The sequence below is a fragment of the Lynx canadensis genome, chromosome C1 (assembly GCF_007474595.2).
Source record: "Lynx canadensis isolate LIC74 chromosome C1, mLynCan4.pri.v2, whole genome shotgun sequence".
Classification (NCBI taxonomy): Eukaryota; Metazoa; Chordata; class Mammalia; order Carnivora; family Felidae; genus Lynx; species Lynx canadensis.
The window spans coordinates 203005205-203024293 of record NC_044310.1 but is presented as its reverse complement, the minus strand read 5'-3'; the positions used below and the strand labels follow the sequence as shown (position 1 = coordinate 203024293).

The following is a 19089-nucleotide window of genomic DNA, read 5'->3' as shown; positions in this document are numbered from 1 at the left end:
TATAAAGGCATGCGTTACCCCAAGTCTTCTCCAACACTTGACGTTACTTTGCTAATATGACAAATCAAAAATGGCACCTCATTTTTAGCTTGCATTTCCCAGATTACAGTGAGACTGAGTATCTCATACTCATTCTTAGGAATTTAATAGTATTTCTTGTTCTTGTAAATAGGACCGTTTTACTAGTATATTTTCTAGTTGATTATTGCACAGGAAAGCTGATGATGTTCAAAATCAGGTCACTCCTGCTACCCGTTCAAATAGCTTATCAGCTTATTTTCTTGGAGGTTCTAGGTAATCAAGTAATCTATAATAACGAGAAAATTTACTTTTCCATATTTATAGTTGTTTATTTTGCTTTGTGGCACTGGCTCTCACTGCAGATCCACATTGACTGCCAGCAGTAATAGCTCACCAGTGTCTTACTTCTGACTTGAACAGGAGCACTTCTGTATTTCCCCACTAATTTCTACTGTAGATTTCTGGTAGATAGTCTTTATCCTTCCTTTCTGGTTTCTTTCTTTTTTTTAAGCTTATTTATTTTTGAGAGAGAGAGACAGAGCACAAGCAGCGGAGGGGCAGAGAGAGAAGGAGACACACAATACCAGAATCCAAACCAGGCTCCAGGCTCTGAGCTGTCAGCCTAGAGACGGAGGCGGGGTTCGAACCCACTGACTGAAACTCGAGATCATGACCTGAGGGGAAGTCAGACGCCCAACGCCCGCGCCTGCCTCTTTCTGGTTTCTTAAGAGGATTTCATTTGGGTTTTTTTTTTTTTTTATCAAGAATAGATGTTCAATTTATCAAAATGTTTACTTTCACTTTCTAAGTTACCCATTTTGGTGTTATTTGAATTTCTCACATTAGCATGTACTTTTTTTTTTTCTTGTACTCAGAAGAGCATTACAAATTTTTTGTTAAATTTCCTTCCCTTATACATTGCACCCGTTTCTGTTCTTGTCACTGTCCGCGAATGTGTCCCCCACTAACCAGCCTCTGGCTCTCAGAGGAAAAGAATGTTCTTTCCATGACACTCTCAGCACAAAAACTATACATTTCAATAAACAGGGAATGCCATGAATTTACCCCACCCCCTGTATATTCTTGAACACTCCCCCGCAATACCTACTTCTGTGAATTGAAGACTGCGGGGCCTTTCCGACCACTCCCCTGGCCCATTCCTACCCCAGTATATAAAGGGCAGCTTGCTCACCTGTAATCCCTAGAGTGTTAACACCGCTGAGTGCTGGGCCCTGTTTTGTACCTAGGGGCCACCAACAGTCCTGATCAGAATCTATGACTAGGTGGGCACCTTGGTTTTTTAAATTGTGGCTTACCACTCTTGACATGTGAAAACTGGGATTGCCTCCAAGAACATGTGGAGTTTATTTTGTCCTCTTAAGAAGTGGAAAGAGTGCAGGTATGAGTCATTCCAGATGCATCCAAACAGTTGTGTGATCTTAGGCAAGTCATTAACTTCCCTGGGCCTCAGGGGACTTGCCGTGTAACGTTACACTCACCAAGGTGCATAGAAAAAGGCCGAGAGAAACGATCTGAGAGTAGCTTGCTCCAGGCCCCTGGAATCAAATTAACTGGGCTCAAACCCCACCTCTGCCATTTACTGCCCTGGACAGGGTACTTGCCTCCGTATTTCGTCTCGTTCATGTGTAAAATGGGGACAGTAAAAGTACAAAGTTGACGAAGCAGTTGTGAAGATTAAACGAGGTAACACGTTAAGCCTTACTGGAAAGCTAAAGCTTATCGTGAACGCTCCATGAACACTAGCCATGTTGCTTTTATTACCACAGGGTGCCTGCGGTGAGAGAGAGCACTTTGTACCGTACTCGTCGGACCAGGTGAGCCGGCAGGGGCGAGTTTTTTCTCAGATTCTCTGACCTGGGACAGGCGACGAGGCGCGTGACTCGGAGGCTGCTCTAGCACCTCCCGGGCAGCAGAGGGCCCCCGCCCCCACCGCGGTCGGCGGGGCGGGGCTGGCGGCGCGACCTATCTCGGGGCGGAGCAAACGGCGCGGCGGAGCAAACGGCGCGGCAGGGGCGGGCCCGGAGGCGGGGGCTAGCGAGGGGCGGGGCGGGCAGAGAGCCGGAGCCAGGCTAGCGGACACCGGCCCACGCGTCGGGTTATGCAGGTAGGTGTCTCCGGCCCGCCCAGCTGCAGCTCAGATCCCCTCCGATCCCGTTCGGGACTGAGGTCAGCAGCGCTCTGAGGTGAGGGCCGTGCCCGACCCAAAGCGAAACCGAAAGCCCGGCCTCCGTGACCTGGTCTTCCTGGGGTTGGAAAAGGGTGGCCTGCTATAGACTGTGGGGGTGGAGGGGACGGGGGGGTGGTATTCCCCAGAGAATAGGGCTTTGGCTCCTTGGTGCAGGCCCGCCCGGAGTTTAGGGGCCCGTTTGGGAGCTGAGAGCTTGGAACCGACCGGGATTTCCCCGGTGGGCGGGCACGTGGGGGTAGGATTTAGGGGGCCGGGCTAAAGCTCGTATTGGGGGCGGGCCGTCTGGGAGGAGCTGGGCGGGGAGCACCCTTGGGGTTGTGATACTTTGGCTGGAGGGCTGGAGCTTTCTGCTGAGCGAGGTTTGGCCGGGCATCTGCGTCTGTCCGTAGCGAAAGGGGCGGAAGCAGAGGTCTGAACCTCGCAGCGGTCACTTAGGGAGAATGGGGCTGGGGAAGGAGGTGGTTCCCGGGGCCTGGATGATATAACTCTAGGGTCCCAAACCTCGTTAGGAGTCTGAGCACCTCCCCTCCCCTAGGTGGTCATGACCGGCAGAGCCCGCAAAGAGGCGGTGCAGGCCGCGGCCCGGGAACTCCTCAAGTTCGTGAACCGGAGCCCTTCTCCTTTCCACGGTAAGTGACCAGGACAGGGGAGGAGGGTGGGGCCGGTGTGCCCCCTTACCCGCTTCCATCGCTCTGAAAGCCTTCTTTCGCTATAGCTGTGGCTGAGTGCCGCAGCCGCCTCCTCCAGGCTGGCTTCCATGAACTCAAAGAGACGGAGAGCTGGGATATCAAGCCAGAGAGCAAGGTACTTGGGGTGGGGTGGGGGCAGAGAAGCATGTTCCTAGGCTGGGGCTCAAAGTCCTTTGTGCCAGCTGGCTAGCTAATCCAACTCAATCTCCGCACCCCTTCCCCCCCACCCCTCCCCCAGTACTTCCTGACCAGGAACTCCTCCACCATCATCGCTTTTGCTGTGGGAGGCCAGTATGTTCCTGGCAACGGTTTCAGCCTCATTGGGGCCCACACGGATAGCCCCTGCCTGCGGGTGAGGAACTGGGGCTGCGGGGGGGGGGGGGGGGGGGACAGGTCAAAAGGAAGTGGAGAGGTACAGATTGGGGAGTCTATTCCTGAAACTTGTTGCGCCCTTCCTCCACACTTCGGGCCCTTCTCTGCAGCAGTATTCGCTCTGTGTTAACTAGCTCTCGATCAGTCTGTCTCCTCTCCACATCATGTTGTTCAGCCTTCTCTCACTTCCCCACCTTCACACGCAGGTGAAACGGCGGTCCCGCCGCAGCCAGGTGGGATTCCAGCAGGTTGGTGTGGAGACCTATGGTGGCGGGATCTGGAGCACCTGGTTTGACCGGGACCTGACCTTGGCCGGACGAGTCATTGTCAAGGTGGGAACTGGGGTGGGACCTGGGAGGTTCTCACCTTCAGCTGCCTGAAGATTGACTGTGACCTTCCTTTAGGGTACCTGTGGAGAGCCCCCCAGGGAAGGGGTGGCGGGGCAGTGTGGTCTGAGGACCATGTTGGTCAGTCTGGGGTTTTAACCAACGGTGATTGGGAGGTTCCCTGGGCTGACCTGGCCTGGTGGGCCACAGTGTCCTACCTCAGGCCGCCTGGAGCAGCGCCTGGTGCACGTGGACCGGCCCATTCTCCGCATCCCACACCTGGCCATCCATCTGCAGCGAAATGTCAACGAGAACTTCGGGCCCAACATGGAGATGCACTTGTGAGTCTGGTGCGAGGGCTGTGGCACCAGGTGAGGGAAGGGGCCCGGTGGGATCTAGGACACCACTACCTACCTAATGGTGGCCACAGCCAGGTTCTACTGTTGGGACCCAGCTGATGCTATCTGAGGTCCCTCATTGCTCTGCCACTTGGAAAGCAAGCTGAGAATCAGGGCAAGGGCAGTTCCCACTGGGAGATGCTGGAGCTCAGGGATGCCATGCCTCCAGCCCTCCCCACACTTCCCTCTTGTGACTCCACACAGAGTCCCCATTCTTGCCACAGCCGTTCAGGAGGAGCTGGAGAAGGGGACTCCTGAGCCTGGACCTCTCAGTGCTGCTGTAAGAGAGTCCCCTGCTCATGGGGAGGAGTAGGGCAGGGACTGATTCTCTGAGAAGGGGGAGGAGGGGAAGAGCAGACCTTCTCCTAACATCCTTTTGCCCTGCAGGATGACCGGCACCACTCGGTCCTCATGTCCCTTCTCTGTGCCCATCTGGGACTGTGCCCCGAGGATATCTTGGAGATGGAGCTCTGCCTTGCTGACACCCAGCCTGCGGTGAGGAATGGTTGCCGGAACTCATGAGTGGGGATCGCCGGGATCCTAGCCTGCCTCTGTGCGCCCTGAAGCACTCACCGCGTCGGCCGGTCCCCCAGTTACTCCCATCTCATCCCTGTTCTTTCCAGTAGTCATCATGCCCCTCTGCCTCCAGGCCAGTGGTTCTCAAAAGGGCACTTTCCTGCTCCAGAACTGCCTACCTGGACGTCTGTGGTGGGGCCTGGAAATCAGTCCTTCCACATGCTCCTTAGGGGTTTCTGCTGCAGGTGGTCACTTGTACTTTGACCCATACCGGCCCTACACCTCTGAGGGCAGAAGGCCTGGCTGTGCTCCCCCACCCCTTTCTCTGGAGCCTGCCCTCGTGCCCCTCTGAGTTGCCCACAGTAGGAGATTGTGAAGTCTTTGGATGTTTGGGCCTGTTTGAATGTGCACTATTTCCGGGCTGGTCTCTTGTTTATTTCCTTAGCTTGTCTTGTGACCATTCAGCGTCTCCCTTTTCTAGTCCCACAGGAACTGGTAGGAACCATAGACATCACCCTCCCATCCCTCAGCTCCTGCCCGGCCCTGTTCCCCATCGTCCACTCAGCCCTACACGGCAGATCACAGTGCTCTAAGCCAGGGGGCAGGGAGGGGCCGCGCACAGAGCCAGGGAGGCTCGCTCACACTCAGGCGTTGGGGAGCAGGGAGAAGCAGGTGAGTTGGGGTGAGGGGTGGAAAGGCAGGCTGACTGTCCTGTATTTCTAGGTCCTGGGTGGTGCCTACGAGGAGTTCATCTTTGCCCCTCGGCTGGACAATCTGCACAGCTGCTTCTGTGCCCTGCAGGTGAGTGGCGGCGGCACCCCAGGCAGCACATCACCAGGAGGAGCAGCAGTGGGGGTGGGGAGGACTGCCTCAGGTCCTAGCAGGTCAGAAGAGGGCCGCTGGCCACCTCCCCGGTCTGCTGGTGCTGGCTGGGCCATGGGCAGGGGCTGAGGTGGGGGAAGGCTGAGAGGCCGGCCGGGGCACCATGGTGTCTCCTCCTCGCCCTGCTCCGTCTGCTTCTCCCCTGCGTTAGCCTCTGCTCCAAGGGAGAGGCCTTAGCATCTCATAAGGCAATGTCCTCCGCCTCCCTCTGCTCCCCCTGCCCTCCAGGCTGAGGCCCACCCAGCCTTCTGTCTGTGCCTTGGGGTCTCAGTGGGGCAGTCTGTCTTCCTCCCAGTCACCTTGATGTCCCCACCTTTCTACCCTAGTTAGTTCTATTTCCTTTTTTTTTTTTTTGAGAGAGAGAGGGAAAGAGGGCACAAGTGAGCAAGGGGCAGAGAGAGAGAAAAAGAATCCCACAAGAGGCAGAGAGAGACAGGGGGAGAGAGAGAGAAGCAGGGCTCACCCGAAGCAGGACTTGTGCTCACCCGATGTGGGACTCAAACTCACAAACTGTGAGATCACGACCTGAGCCAAAGTCAGATGGTTAACGACTGAGCCACCCAGGTGCCTGTCAGTTCTATTTCTTTCTTTCCTCTTGCCCTGTCCCTTGTCATACCTCTCCCTCCCTCCCCATCCTGTTCTTGGAGACAGGCTTTGGGCTGTAACTTGAGACCAGAGCCAGACCTGGGACCTGTATTAGCTTCTGCAGCCAGCCAGCTGCATCACCTCGATGGAGTCCGGGTCACCTGGTCACCTCTTTGGACCTTGATCTTTTCACTGAGGCCAATTAGTTTACACGCTCTGTGTGGTTCTTTTGACTTTCCAGGATTCTCAGCTCTTCCCCTCCAGCTTATTCATCCTCCTGCCTTTTGCATAGGAAGGTAGGGGAGGAGAACACCCAAAGGGTGGTTCTCCCAGCCCAGTTGAAAAGGTCTCCCGCATGCTGGGCAGCGCCCCAAGAGATGAAAGCCTGTGAAAGCCCCAGCCCACTTCCCTCCAGCCGTGATGACAGAAGGCAGGCGGGGAGTGTGAACCTCCGAGGTGTTGGTGGGGAGGGTTATGGAAGAAGGGGGGATGAGGAGGATGCTCTTGATACCCCCCTACCCCCCAAACAGGCTTTGATCGACTCCTGCGCATCTCCTGCCTCTCTGGCCGCGGAGCCCCACGTGCGCATGATTGCTCTCTACGACAACGAAGAGGTACATAGAGGGTTCTGTGGAGGGTCCCCTCTGTGAAGCTTTCTGCAGCCAGCTCGTGCCAGGTACCCACCATAAGCCAGGGCTATTCCGGAAGCCACAAAGGTGGGAAGATACTGCCTGTGCTCTCTTAGCACCTGGTCCCCCTGGCTCAGCATATATCTGCTTTCAGTAGTGAGACCATACCTCCTCTGTCTCTGTGTGTGCCACATGGTGAGCGTCTCGAGGACAGGGACCCTGCCCTTTCATCTGTTAGTCCCAGGGCTCAGCACATGGCGGGTCCTTTACTCTGCGTCCTGTGTCAGGTGCAGTCTTAGACAACGCAACAGAGCCTGAACAGATGGGTTGTTCTCTCGCACATAATTGCACGGGTCAGAGTGAGCAGTTCAGGACAGGTCTCTGCCATCCTGAGCACTCGGCTTCCATCTCAGGATCCAGGGTGGCTGTCCTAGCTCCTGCCATCGTGTCTGTACTGAGTTAGGAGGAGAGGAAAGGGCAAGGGGAGAGTGTACGCTCATTTAAGGCACCACCCAAAGGTGCCGTTCCTCACTGTCTGTGTTCATGGGACTTGGCATGGCCACGTTTAGCTGCAGGGGAAGCTGGGAATGTCCTCTCTACCTGAGTAGTTGTATGCTTAGCTGCAGTTTGGGTGTTCTGTTGTGCAAGCTAGCACGGGTAGTTAGCCGCCTCTGTCACATGCATAAAAGAAGATTGGCCAGTGTGATAGGGCATCTGCGAGGAGGCCCAGACATGAGGGTCAGAGGAAGGAAGAAGGGGGGGGGGGGGCAATGTAGGAAGCCCACAGAAAGTGCTGTCGCTGCCCCAGAGACGACTCAGGGTTAGTTTGGCCCCAGCCCACCATCAGGCTTTCGGTGGCACGGTGTTGGGGACGTTGCTGACAACATCCCACAGTCCTCAGCCACTGAATCAGTTGGGTCCCGGGCCGGTCTGGGTGTTGGGCCCCTCTCCTTGGCCTCTGCCTCAGGCCCCGATCCCAGAGCCAGTCTCTGCCCTCACCAGGTGGGGTCCGAGAGCGCCCAGGGGGCACAGTCGCTGCTGACAGAGCTGGTGCTGCGCCGGATCTCGGCCTCATCCCAGCACCTGACGGCCTTCGAGGAAGCCATCCCCAAGTCCTACATGATCAGCGCAGACATGGCCCACGCCGTGCACCCCAACTACCTGTGAGTCCGCCGGGCCAGGCTTGTAGTCCTCACAGCTGGCGGCCCGCGGGTAACCTAACGCTGGGCCCCAGCCCCTCCCCCTTCCCCTCCTTCCTCCTTCTGGTGGAAAGGTCAGTGGCGGCTTCCTCTTGACTGCTCCAAGGCCCAAACTGGCCAAAGTCATGTGATGCCCCTCCCAGGTACGTTGAAGAGACTCTGTGAACTTCTTTCCCTCTGTTGCTAGAGGTCGCCTGGAACACTGACATGCCTCCTAGGTCCTGCCGGGCTGGGTGGGGAAGAACGCTGGGATGCATTAGTGATGTTTCCACGGGGTAGGTGGTGGTGATGCCAGGCCCACTTCCTGTTTGCCATTCCTGGCCCTTAATCTGCCTCTTGCAGGGACAAGCATGAGGAGAACCACCGGCCCTTATTCCACAAGGTGAGGTAGTCCTGTTTCTCCTTAGGGACTTGGGAGGCCTGGCTGTTTCTGGGCCCGCCACTCGTGTGTGGTTTGCCCTCATTTCCTGGTGTCCCTCTCTCCAGGGCCCGGTGATCAAGGTCAACAGCAAGCAGCGCTACGCCTCGAATGCAGTTTCAGAGGCCCTGATCCGAGAGGTGGCCAGTAATGTTGGGGTGCCCCTGCAGGTGAGGCCGGGCCCTGCCTGGGAAGATGTGATGGAGGGAGTGGGGTTGGGGGACATAAGCAGATGGGCCCCCCCAGTGGAGGGGGGCCCGGTAGCCGACCTGTAGTGGATGGGCTTCCAGTCGAGTGAGAAGAGTGGGTTTTGGATGTAGGTGGAGCTGGGATGAGTGCTGGCTCTGCTGTGGGGCTGGTCCTGCCGCTGAGGGCCAGTCTCCTCATTTCTCTGAGCCTCAGTTTCCACACCTGTAAAATGGGGCTGATAACGATGCCTCTCCTGGATTTCTGTCAGAACTGAAGGTACAGAGTGCTCGAGGCACACGGTGGGTCAGTCCTGCCTTTTTCCCATCCAGCCCCCTGTGTCTCTCTGACATACCCTGGGGGCTTCCATAAGGCAAGTTCAGGGCTGGGGAGACTGGAACTCTAACGGCCTCGGCATTCTCGCCTCAGCAGTGGCCCATCTCGACAGAAATAGGTAGAAGCAGAGAGTTAAGGGACTGGGGCCCAGGTGATCCAGTGACAAGCAGCGAGCAGGTCCTGGTGACTCAGGACCCTGGCATCCTGTCTCCCGGCTCAGGGCTCTCTCTGCTGCACAGCCCCACCCTGTCCCCTGTAGACCTGAGTAGTTCCACTCTTAGGGAAGCCTCTTTGAGGAGGTGACACTTTGAGCTGGGACTTAACTACCAGAAAGAGGCGCGGGTGAGTCTGCAGAAAGAGCATCCCAGCCAAAGGGAATGAGTGCAAAGGCCCTGGGGGGAGGCGGGGACAGGAGCGAGCTTGGTCTGTCAGGAAGAGACAGAGCCCCAGTGATAGAGCTGGGGTGAGAACCAGAGTTGCAGGGAGAGAGGCCTGCCCAGGCCAGCTTTATAGGGCCTTCTAGGCCACGGAAGGGGGTTTGCATTTTCTGCTAAGGCAGTGAGACGACATTGGAGGAATTTTCTTTAATAACTTACAGCAGAAGCAGGACATGTGTCCTTCAGAAAATTAGGAAATACAAAAAGAAACAAAATGTTAATCCACAGAGATTTGTGTATATTCTTCCAGATTTTTTTCTATGCATATACTTAACACATATTTTTTTACAAAATGGAATGGTATTGGATATATTTCTTGTTTTCTCTTCACTCCGTATTCTTTACCTTTTCATTTCAGTAAATTTTTGTTTCAATAAATTTGTATCTAATGCACAGATCATTTTTTTAAAAGTAAGCTTTACACCCAGTGTGCTTAAATTCACGACCCCAAGGGGCCCCTGGGTGGCTCAATCGGTTAAGCGTCTGACCTCAGCTCAGGTCATGATCTCACGGTTCGTGAGTTCGAGCCCCACTTCAAGATCTGTGCTAACAGTTCAGAGCCTGGAGCCTGCTTCAGACTCTGTGTCTTCCTCTCTCTCTCCCCCTCCCCTGCTCATGTTCTGTCTCTCAAAAATAAATAAAAAAACACTAAAAAATTTTTAATTAAAAAAATAATAAATTCATGACCCCAAGATAAAGAGTCACATGCTCTACCAACTGAACCAGCCAGTCACCTCCAGATCATTTTCAGTTTTCCCTAGTTATCCCCAAAATATTCTTTGTTTTGAGAGAGAGAGAGGGAGCTCAAGTGGGGGAGGGGCAGAGAGAGAATCCCAAGCAGGCTCCACACTGTCAGTGCAGAGCCCGATGTAGGGCTCAGACTCACAAACTCATGAGATCATGACCTGAGCTGAAGTCGGAGACTTAACCAATTGAGTCACCCTGGCACCTTTCCCCCAAATATTCTTTACAGACATTTGTCCCACCTTAGTATCCAGTTCAGGACCGCATTATGTCTGGTTGATATGTTGCTTAAATGTCTCATAACGTAGTGCAGCCCTCACCACCCCCCTTTTAAAATAACATTGACTTGGGGCGCCTGGGTGGCGCAGTCGGTTAAGCGTCCGACTTCAGCCAGGTCACGATCTCGCGGTCCGTGAGTTCGAGCCCCGCGTCAGGCTCTGGGCTGATGGCTCGGAGCCTGGAGCCTGTTTCCGATTCTGTGTCTCCCTCTCTCTCTGCCCCTCCCCTGTTCATGCTCTGTCTCTCTCTGTCCCAAAAATAAATAAAATAAAAAAAACGTTGAAAAAAAAAATTAAAAAAATAAAATAACATTGACTTAAAAAAATAAAATATTGTTGAAGAAACAAGGCTCATCATCCCACAGGATTTCCCACTTGCTGAATTTGTCTGATTGCTTCCTCTTGGTGGTGTTTAGCTGGTGCCTGTAGGTCCTGCATTTCCTGTTGATTGGAATTCATACCTAAAGGCTTAGCAGATGACACATTTTTAGCCAGAAGTCATGACTGGTGGGTTCCTCATGTTGCATCATACTTGTGTTATCTGGGCGCCCCGCCCTTAGTGATGCAATGCATTGGGGTGCCCTCCTTCCCCTCTGTCATATGGGGGTTTTCCTCCTTTGGCTGGACAGTACCCTGTGCAAGTGATGAGTTCCCTAACAACCAGACACATGATGGTTTTGACACCAGTCAATAATCCTTGCTGAAGTCACTAAATTCGTTCCCCCAATTCATCCCTTTTCCACGCATAATCCCTTCTGCATAGATTAGCTGCTGTTCTGGGAAGCAGAACTTTTCTCCCCATCAGCCAGGGCTATTTGGTTATCATGCAATAGGGTTTCTGGTGGAAAGACGGGATAAATGCTAATTCCCTTTACTAATCAGTTTTCAAGGCGAGCTGTGTTAATAGCCACCTTACATGGTGACAGATAAGGGGCTTTTTTCCTTTTCCGTTTCTGTCATTAAATCAAGGGTTTCATTGGTTCGTTGTGACCCGAAGCACTGTAGCCATTTACTTTCTTTTTTTTTTTTTTTTCAAAAATTTTTTAACGTTTATTTTTGAGACAGAGACAGAGCGTGAACAGGGGAGGGGCAGAGAGAGAGGGAGACACAGAATCTGAAACAGGCTCCAGGCTCTGAGCAGTCAGCACAGAGCCCAACGCGGGGCTCGAACTCACGGACCGTGAGATCATGACCTGAGCCGAAGTCAGACGCTTAACCGACCGAGCCACCCAGGCGCCCCTGTAGCCATTTACTTTCACCCTCGGATTATCATAACTTTGACCAGTGGGAACCCTGTTGACATGTGTCCTTTGACAGGACTCTCGAAAGTTGTCTTACTTTTTGCATAACAAGAAATTGCAGGCTCATCTTGTTCATTTCTCTCCCCAGACATGGATGATGGTTTTAGAGACCATTGTCTGGCACCATGAGTGTCCATTGTTCTTGAGGAGTGGGGGCGGAGGGGGGTGCTTTGGGGTCATTTCTGTAGACATAGTTAGAAAAATATACATATTTTTTGCAAACCATGAATTAATACTATACTTATGTAAGAAGTAATAGTTACTGCTTAATTTATCTGATTTTATAATCCTGTTTTCCCTTATACTAAAAATCTTAATTTTGAACATACTATGATTTTCTTATTTACTTATTTATTTTTTTTAAATGTTTATTTTTGAGAGAGAAAGTGTGAGCAGGGAAGGGGCAGAGAGAAGAGGGGGGAACAGAGGATCAGAAACAGGCTCTGCTCACAGCAGACAGCCCGATGCAGGGCTCGAACTCACAAACCATGAGATCATGCATGACCTGAGCCAAAGTCGGATGTTTAACCGACTGAACCGACCACGTGCCCCTTCTTATTTAATTTAATTTTATCAGAATGTAAAGAAATTCAGAATGCCAATAGCAATATTTCTAAAAACACTAAAACTACAGAGTGATTGTTCTTTGTGTGTGTATGGGTACAGGAAGTGAGTGTGTGCTAAGCAAGACGTTGATACAAAGGGTACATTTTGTTTTTTTAATTCCCCTGCCTGCTATGTGGAGGAAGGAATCTTAATGGAAAGGAAGGTGGCTGGAATTAGGGTGGCAGTAGTTCAGATGGAGAGAGTAGGACCAATTCAGAATATACTGTCCTTTGGGCTTGCCATTTAATGTAGGCTATCTTTATTCTGGTCACATCTACTCTCTGAGGGGGCAGAAGTGGGCCCTCTGCCAGGGCCCCTTTCAGTCCTGCAGTTCTAAGATGACTTCCTGTTTGGGCTTAATGAGCAGACACTACCTGTTGTTCATGAACCTGTCCTCCTCTCCCTAGGATCTCATGGTGCGGAATGACTCTCCCTGTGGAACCACCATTGGACCTATCTTGGCTTCTCGGCTGGGGCTGCGAGTACTGGATTTAGGCAGCCCCCAGCTGGCCATGCACTCCATCCGGGAGACCGCCTGCACCTCAGGAGTGCTCCAGACCCTCACCCTCTTCAAGGTGACTCCCACCTCATCCATCATCATGGTGGCTGGGCTCCTCCTCTGGTGCCTGGATTGGTTGCTGGGGCTCCATGCTACCCTGTAGGAAAGGAAGGGTGCCCATTCTTCTTGAGACACAGGGGCCCCGATCAGCCCCCAGAGGATAATCAGAGGATAGAGTGGGGACGAGAGATGGGAAGACGGGGGCAGTTGTCATGTGTGGGTCAAGGACCTGTGTCTCTCTGGCTGGGCCTGTGTTGGCGGGAGCAGGGCCCCCCCATCTGGTCTGCACTGATTCCAAATCCCTTGTTGCTCTCCGTTTTAGGGCTTCTTTGAGCTGTTCCCTTCTCTGAGCCGTAACCTCTTAGTGGATTGAGGCCTCTTGGAAAGACTTCTCTTGCACTTGAGAAGTTGTCAGCTGAGCTGAAGCTGGATTATTAAAGTGGATTTTTCACTCAGATGCATTCTGTTGTGCTCATTTGGAGGCTGGAGGGGTGGGAGTTGAATCTGGCCTGAACCACTAGAACCAGAACAGAGGGGGAGGTAGGGGGCAGGTGGGGGTGGGGGCGCAGCTCCTGGGAGCTGGAGGCCTGATCTCGAATCTCTTTTCCTTAAGCCCGTGCCTGAAGTGGGTGACAGGTAGGTGGGTCCACAATTGGAAGGTTCTTCTCCCATCCCTACTCCTCCCTTCTGGGAAGCAGCCTCAATGGTCTTCCATTACCGGAAGAGTCCAGGAGCCCATCTCCGTGCTCTGGGGGCTCCACGCTCAGCATGGGACCCCAGAGCTGCCCTGGGCAGCCCAGGCTGTCCCCCTCCCTGCCCCTCTCAGCCTCTTATGAATTTTTATAATCAATCTCTTATTATTCAATATTTTTCCTCTAGTTAGTAATTTCCCTCCATCATTTATCCCTCTTTTCCTGTTTCCTTTTTTCCTCTTTTTCTTCCTCTTCTTCCTCTTCCTCCTCCTCCTCCTGCTCCTTTCCTTGTATTTGTTCATTCTCCTTCTTTGTCTTAAGTTTGCCTATCTTGTGGCTTTTTTCCTAAGCACCAGCAGTCGTATTTGTTAGAGCTAAGTGTGCTGGTGACAGACCCTGGCATGTGGCACGGTCACCATTACAAGCCTCTTGCTGGCTGAGCCCAGTCCTTTGGAGGCCGGGTTGACGGTAGAATGCTGCTTTGGAACTGAGTTCCCTGGTGTTGATGTGATCATAAGATCTCAGAATCGCTGAGACCAGGTGGCAGCCCTTTATCACCGAAGTCTAGTATTTTCTCAGTATGCTGTAACCATGAAATACAAGTAGTTTGGTTTTTTTTTTTTTTTTTTAAGTTTTTTTCAGAGAGACAGTGTGAGCAGGGGAGGGTCAGAGGGAATCCTAAGCAGGTTCTGTGCTGTCAGTGCAGAGCCCCACATGGAGCTCGTACTCAAGAAACTGAGATCATGACCTGAATCAAGAGTCGGACGCTTAACCGACTGGGCCACCCAGGCACCCCGAGATACGAGTATTTTTATTTCCTTCTTTTGGATGAACTGGGTGATTTTTGGAGGACGTGTTCTGGACTTAGGCAGCTGCTGCTCTCCTATGGGGACTGCCAGTGCTGTTTGTCATAGTAAAACACGGAAGGCGTTGGTAGAAGACACCGTTAGCACCCCCCCTCTGTCCGTCACTTTGATCACTTCAGTAGACTTGTTCCAACTTCCAACTGCTCACAGCTACACTTCTTTGCCTGGGGGCTGGCTTTTGCTGCTCGACTACAGTTTTCCATTCATGACTTTGGAAGTGCCAGGGAATGAATTCCCACCCCAAAACAGCTCCAACCAGAAGGCCAAGGCTAGAAGAAAACTCCAGCTCCCTCACATCCTGGGAGATCACTTGGACATGGGTAGCATGGGACTCTGCAGCAGAACCAAGCTCCAGAATTAAGTTTGATAACACATGCCTTTATCGTCCACCCTCCCTTCCTTGTCTCACACCTCCACGCCCCTGCCAGTGTTTACCTCCACCTTCCAAATAAACTCCTTGCACTTGGATCCTGGTCTCAGGTCTGCTGCTGGGAGAGCCTAAACAGTATTCCTTGGAGAGGGAGAATAAGACAAGGATGCTTGGTTTTCCATTTTTAGTTAACACTGTACTGTTAGTCCTTAGTTTGGGTGATATGGTGAAGACAAAGGATAAAGGAAACACTGAAAGGAGAGGAGTAAAGTTCCTTTTGATATGATTTGTTACATAGAAAGTTCAAAAGCTATATTATTTATTTGAATTAATAAGAGTTTATCAAGGTAGCTGGCTGAAAAATCAATATACAGAAATTATTTCTTTAGGCCAGCAACGAATAGTTTGAAAATGAAAATTTTAGAACTTCTACAAAGCGTAATAATCAAGTACCTATGAATAAATATAAAAAGTGAGCATGGGGGTCTCTGGGTGGCTCAGTCGGTTAAGCATCCGACTTCAGCTCAGGTCATGGTCTCACGGTTCGTGGGTTCAAGCCCCGCATCAGGCTCCGTGCTGACAGCTCAGAGCCTGGAGCCCACTTTAGATTCTGTGTCTCCCTCTCTCTCTCTGTCCCTCCCCCACTTGTGCTCTGTCTCTCAAAAATAAATAAAAATATTTTTTAAAAAAGTATGCATGATTTCTACAGAAAAGAATTATATGAAAGGAGGTCCAAATAATTTGCAAGATAGGTGTTATTTGTGGATGTGAAACTTAATATTTTTAAAATACTGGTTATCCCCCAAATTGATAGATTCAGTGCAATCCTGATAACAATGTTAACGGGTTTGCTCCTCCCTGCTTTTCTTATTTTGTGGAAGTTGACAAATTGATTCTATAATATATATGGAAATTGCTAACACACTTGAAGAAGACAATCACCTTATCAGTTAAAGCTGATTGCAAAACTGTAGTGATTAAGAGAGTATATTATTGTTTCAAGGGTCGACTGACCAATAGAACCAATAAAGACAAGTGAATAGCTGTTACTTGATTTATGAGGAAAGGGGCAATTGAGATGATCTTTTCAATAAATTGTGCTATGGAAATTGGATATCCATGTGGAAAAATTAAGTTGGAGCCCTACCTCCCACAACACGCAAAATCAATTGCAAATGGATTTTGAATCTAAATGTAGATGGCAAGATCATAAAGCTTTTAGAAAATATTAGAGGAGAATATGACCTTGGTTAGGAGAAGATTTAAGTAGGATACAAAGAACACTAAACATAGAGGAAAGTATTGACATATTTGGCCTCTTGGAAATTAAGACTTCTCTAAAAGGATTAGACAGGTTGTTTGTAACACATGTAATTGACATAGAGCTCATATTCAGAGTATATAAGACCTACAGTCGATAAGAAAAGTCAGACGTCTAAAAGAATGGGCAAATTACTTAAACAGGCACTTCATAAATGAGGGAATCTAAATGGCCATTAAATATATGAAAACATGCTCTACTTCGTCAGTCATCAGAGGAACTTGGCTGAATCATGAAATTGTTTGTGTTTGACCATTTTGACTGACAAAATGGTCATTTCATATGGTTTAATCTAATATAAATTAAAACCGTGATAAGACCTTGCCACACACCCATTATGATGGATAAAATTTTTAAATCTGACAATACCAAGTGTTGGTGAGGATGTGGACCTATGGGAACTGTTGTACAATGTTAGTGGGAATGTAAGTTGACAACAGTTCAGGACGTCAGTTTGGCATTATCCTCACTGGCCCAGCTATTTCACTCCAGCAGACACCCTCAGTAAGAATGAGACTGGAAGCCAAAGGGCTCCATAAAAATCTTCTTTTCCTGCTATTATGAGTTTGAGCCCCGCACTGGGCTCTCTGCAGTCAGCACAGACCCAGCTTCGGATCCTCTGTCCCCCTGTCTCTTTGCCCCTCCCCCTACTCTCTCTCTCTCTCTCTCTCTCTCTCTCAAAAATAAACATTTTTTTAAAAAATGATATGGAAAAAAAATGATATGGGTCAGTCTTGAAAATATAATGTTGGGGTACCTGGCTGGCTCAATCAGTAGAGCATGCAACTCTTGATCTCAGGATCATGAGTTCGAGCCCCACATTGGGTATCGAGATTACTTTAAAAAATAAAATATAATGTTGAACAAAAGCAGTCAGCACAAAATAATATATATTGTAATTTAGTGACTTGAATGGCATATCCCCAAAATTGGTGCCTCCCTGGAACCTTAGAATGTGTCCTAATTTGGAAAGCGGGTCTTGCAGATGTAATTAGTTAAAGATCTCAAGATGAAATCATGCACACCCACTTTATGCCTTGAAATGCAAAAAGCATATGTCCTCCTTGGAAGGGAACAAAGAGTTGATGATTTCTTTAGAATAGATAACAGCTAAGGAAAGGCCAGATGAAAATGACCGGAGGAAGCTATCATATGTGTATTCCAGACCACCAATGATAAACATCTCAACACTAAGAACACCTGGGCCCTTTGTTCTACCTGGTTCCTGGATGCCTGAGAGGACACATACTCCAGACCTCAATCCTCAATAAAAACTCCAGATCCTAAGCAAAGGGGAGACTCTCTCTCCTTTCCTTACTGAGATCTCCCACTTTGTCTATACCTACACTCTCTACAGTGAATTCTGCTTTCACCTCCTGTGGGCTTGCATTTGATTTGTATCCTGCACACAGCTAAGGACCCTCTTGGCTGATCCCTGGACCTAGCCTGCTGGCATCAAAAGCATCTGCATGTGCACCAGGAAATGTACAAGAATATTCACAGCAACTGTTCACAAGATTCCCAAATCAGAAACAACCCAAGGTCCATACACAATACAGTAGACTCTGGTAGAGGTCACAGGTTTGTGGGGGCTGAAACATACAATTTGGGGACCCTCTTTGAGTAGAAGCACACAAAATTACAAATGAGAATTTAGTACGAAAGCAAATATCTCACAAGAACGAAGACATTTAAGGAAGAAGTAACACCAATTGTTCACAAACTTTCCAAAAAATGAAAGAGAGAACATCAGTCATTACCCTGATATCAACACCAAAGACATCACATGAAAAGGAAAGAAATTCACTCTTTATGAATATAGATACAAAAATTCTCAACAGAATACCAAACTGAATCCAGCAACAAGTAAAAAGGACTAAACACCATGACACGGTGGGACTTATCCCAGGAAGGCAGGCTTGGTTCAACTTAGAAAACCGATCAACGTAATATGCCACATTAATAGAATAAAGGGCAAGAACCACATGATCGTCTCAGATGCAGAAAAAGCATTTGACAAAAGCCAACATTCTTTCATGATGAAAAAAAAAAAAAAAAACATTTAACGCCCAGAAATAGAAGGGAACTTCCTTACTCTGATAAAGGGTATCCATGAAAAACCAACAGATAAACATCATACTCAATGATGAAAGACTGAAAGCTATCCCCCTAAGGATCAGAAACAAGACAAGGATGTCTACGCTCACCAGTTTTAGTCAGCATTATACTAGAGCTTCTACCCAGGGCAATCAGGCAAGAAAAATGTGTAACTAGAATATGAATATATAGTACAACAAATTAATTTTTACAAACCATACACAAACATTCGATCATGTGAACACATTGCTAAGCCTCCTCCCAGAACCTTGGAAGTGGTCTGGGAAGACAAGGATCCCTGGAGCTAGAGGTTTCTTGGCTTTATAGTATGCCCTACTCTGAACTGTAATGTAACGTTATCACACAATGGAAGACTACAACCGCAATGCAAATGAATGCAGTACTGTTTCATTCAGTGATATGGGTAAATTGGGGCACCTGGGTGGCGCAGTTAAGCCTGCAACTTTGCTCAGGTCATGATCTCATGGCTTGTGAGTTTGCGGGGCTCAAATCTGTGTTGTCAGCACAGACCCAGCTTCGGATCCTCTGTCCCCCTGTCTCTTTGCCTCTCCCTCTGCTCTCTCTCAAAAATAAACATTTATTAAAAAATGATGTGGGTCAGTCTTGAAAATATAATGTTGGGGTACCTGGCTGGCTCAATCAGTAGAGCATGCGACTCTTGAGCTCGGGATCGTGAGTTCAAGCCCCACATTGGGCATCGAGATTACTTTAAAAAATAAAATATAATGTTGAACAAAAGCAGCCAACACAAAATAATATATATTGTAATTTAGTGACTTGAATAGCATATCTCCAAAATTGCTGCCTCCCTGTACTAATTTGGAAAGAGGGTCTTGCAGATGGAATTAGTTAAAGATCTCAAGATGAAATTGTGGATTTCAGGTGGGCTCTAAATCCAATGACTAGTGTCTTTATAAGAGAAAAGAGAGGGAGATGTGGACACAGACACAGGGATGGAGGCAGAGACGCTGTCACAAGCCAAAGAACTCGAGTCCCCAGAAGCTAGTCCAGCAAACAAGGATCCTCCCTAG

At 49.8% G+C, this 19089-nt stretch overlaps 1 protein-coding gene across 3 annotated transcripts; it reads left to right on the top strand.

Annotated features, from left to right (window-relative positions):
* The first annotated feature begins 2069 nt into the window (after window positions 1-2069).
* Window positions 2070-13148, top strand: LOC115521256 (aspartyl aminopeptidase). Of its 3 annotated transcripts, none has more exons than XM_030326361.2 (15): window positions 2070-2146; window positions 2766-2859; window positions 2946-3034; window positions 3158-3271; window positions 3498-3623; window positions 3828-3958; window positions 4220-4295; window positions 4403-4510; window positions 5255-5332; window positions 6529-6612; window positions 7630-7790; window positions 8169-8208; window positions 8313-8414; window positions 12540-12707; window positions 13014-13141. In XM_030326361.2, exons 1-15 carry the CDS (start codon window positions 2141-2143, stop codon window positions 13062-13064), a joined length of 1428 nt encoding a protein of 475 aa, XP_030182221.1. In that variant the 5' UTR covers window positions 2070-2140; the 3' UTR covers window positions 13065-13141. The 3 variants fall into 3 exon arrangements, with proteins under 3 accessions (XP_030182221.1, XP_030182223.1, XP_030182224.1); XM_030326363.1 differs by lacking the exon at window positions 2070-2146 and adding an exon at window positions 2159-2225 and having other exon boundaries at window positions 13014-13148; XM_030326364.1 differs by lacking the exon at window positions 2070-2146 and adding an exon at window positions 2568-2639 and having other exon boundaries at window positions 13014-13148.
* The last annotated feature ends 5941 nt before the right edge of the window (window positions 13149-19089 follow it).

Excerpts from the sequence above, each read along its gene's own strand:
- LOC115521256 (XM_030326361.2), top strand. Across the intron at positions 4,296-4,402 it reads CTGGACCTCTCAGTGCTGCT|GATGACCGGCACCACTCGGT; the intron begins GTAAGAGAGTCC and ends TTTGCCCTGCAG. Across the intron at positions 5,333-6,528 it reads GCTGCTTCTGTGCCCTGCAG|GCTTTGATCGACTCCTGCGC; the intron begins GTGAGTGGCGGC and ends CCCCCCAAACAG.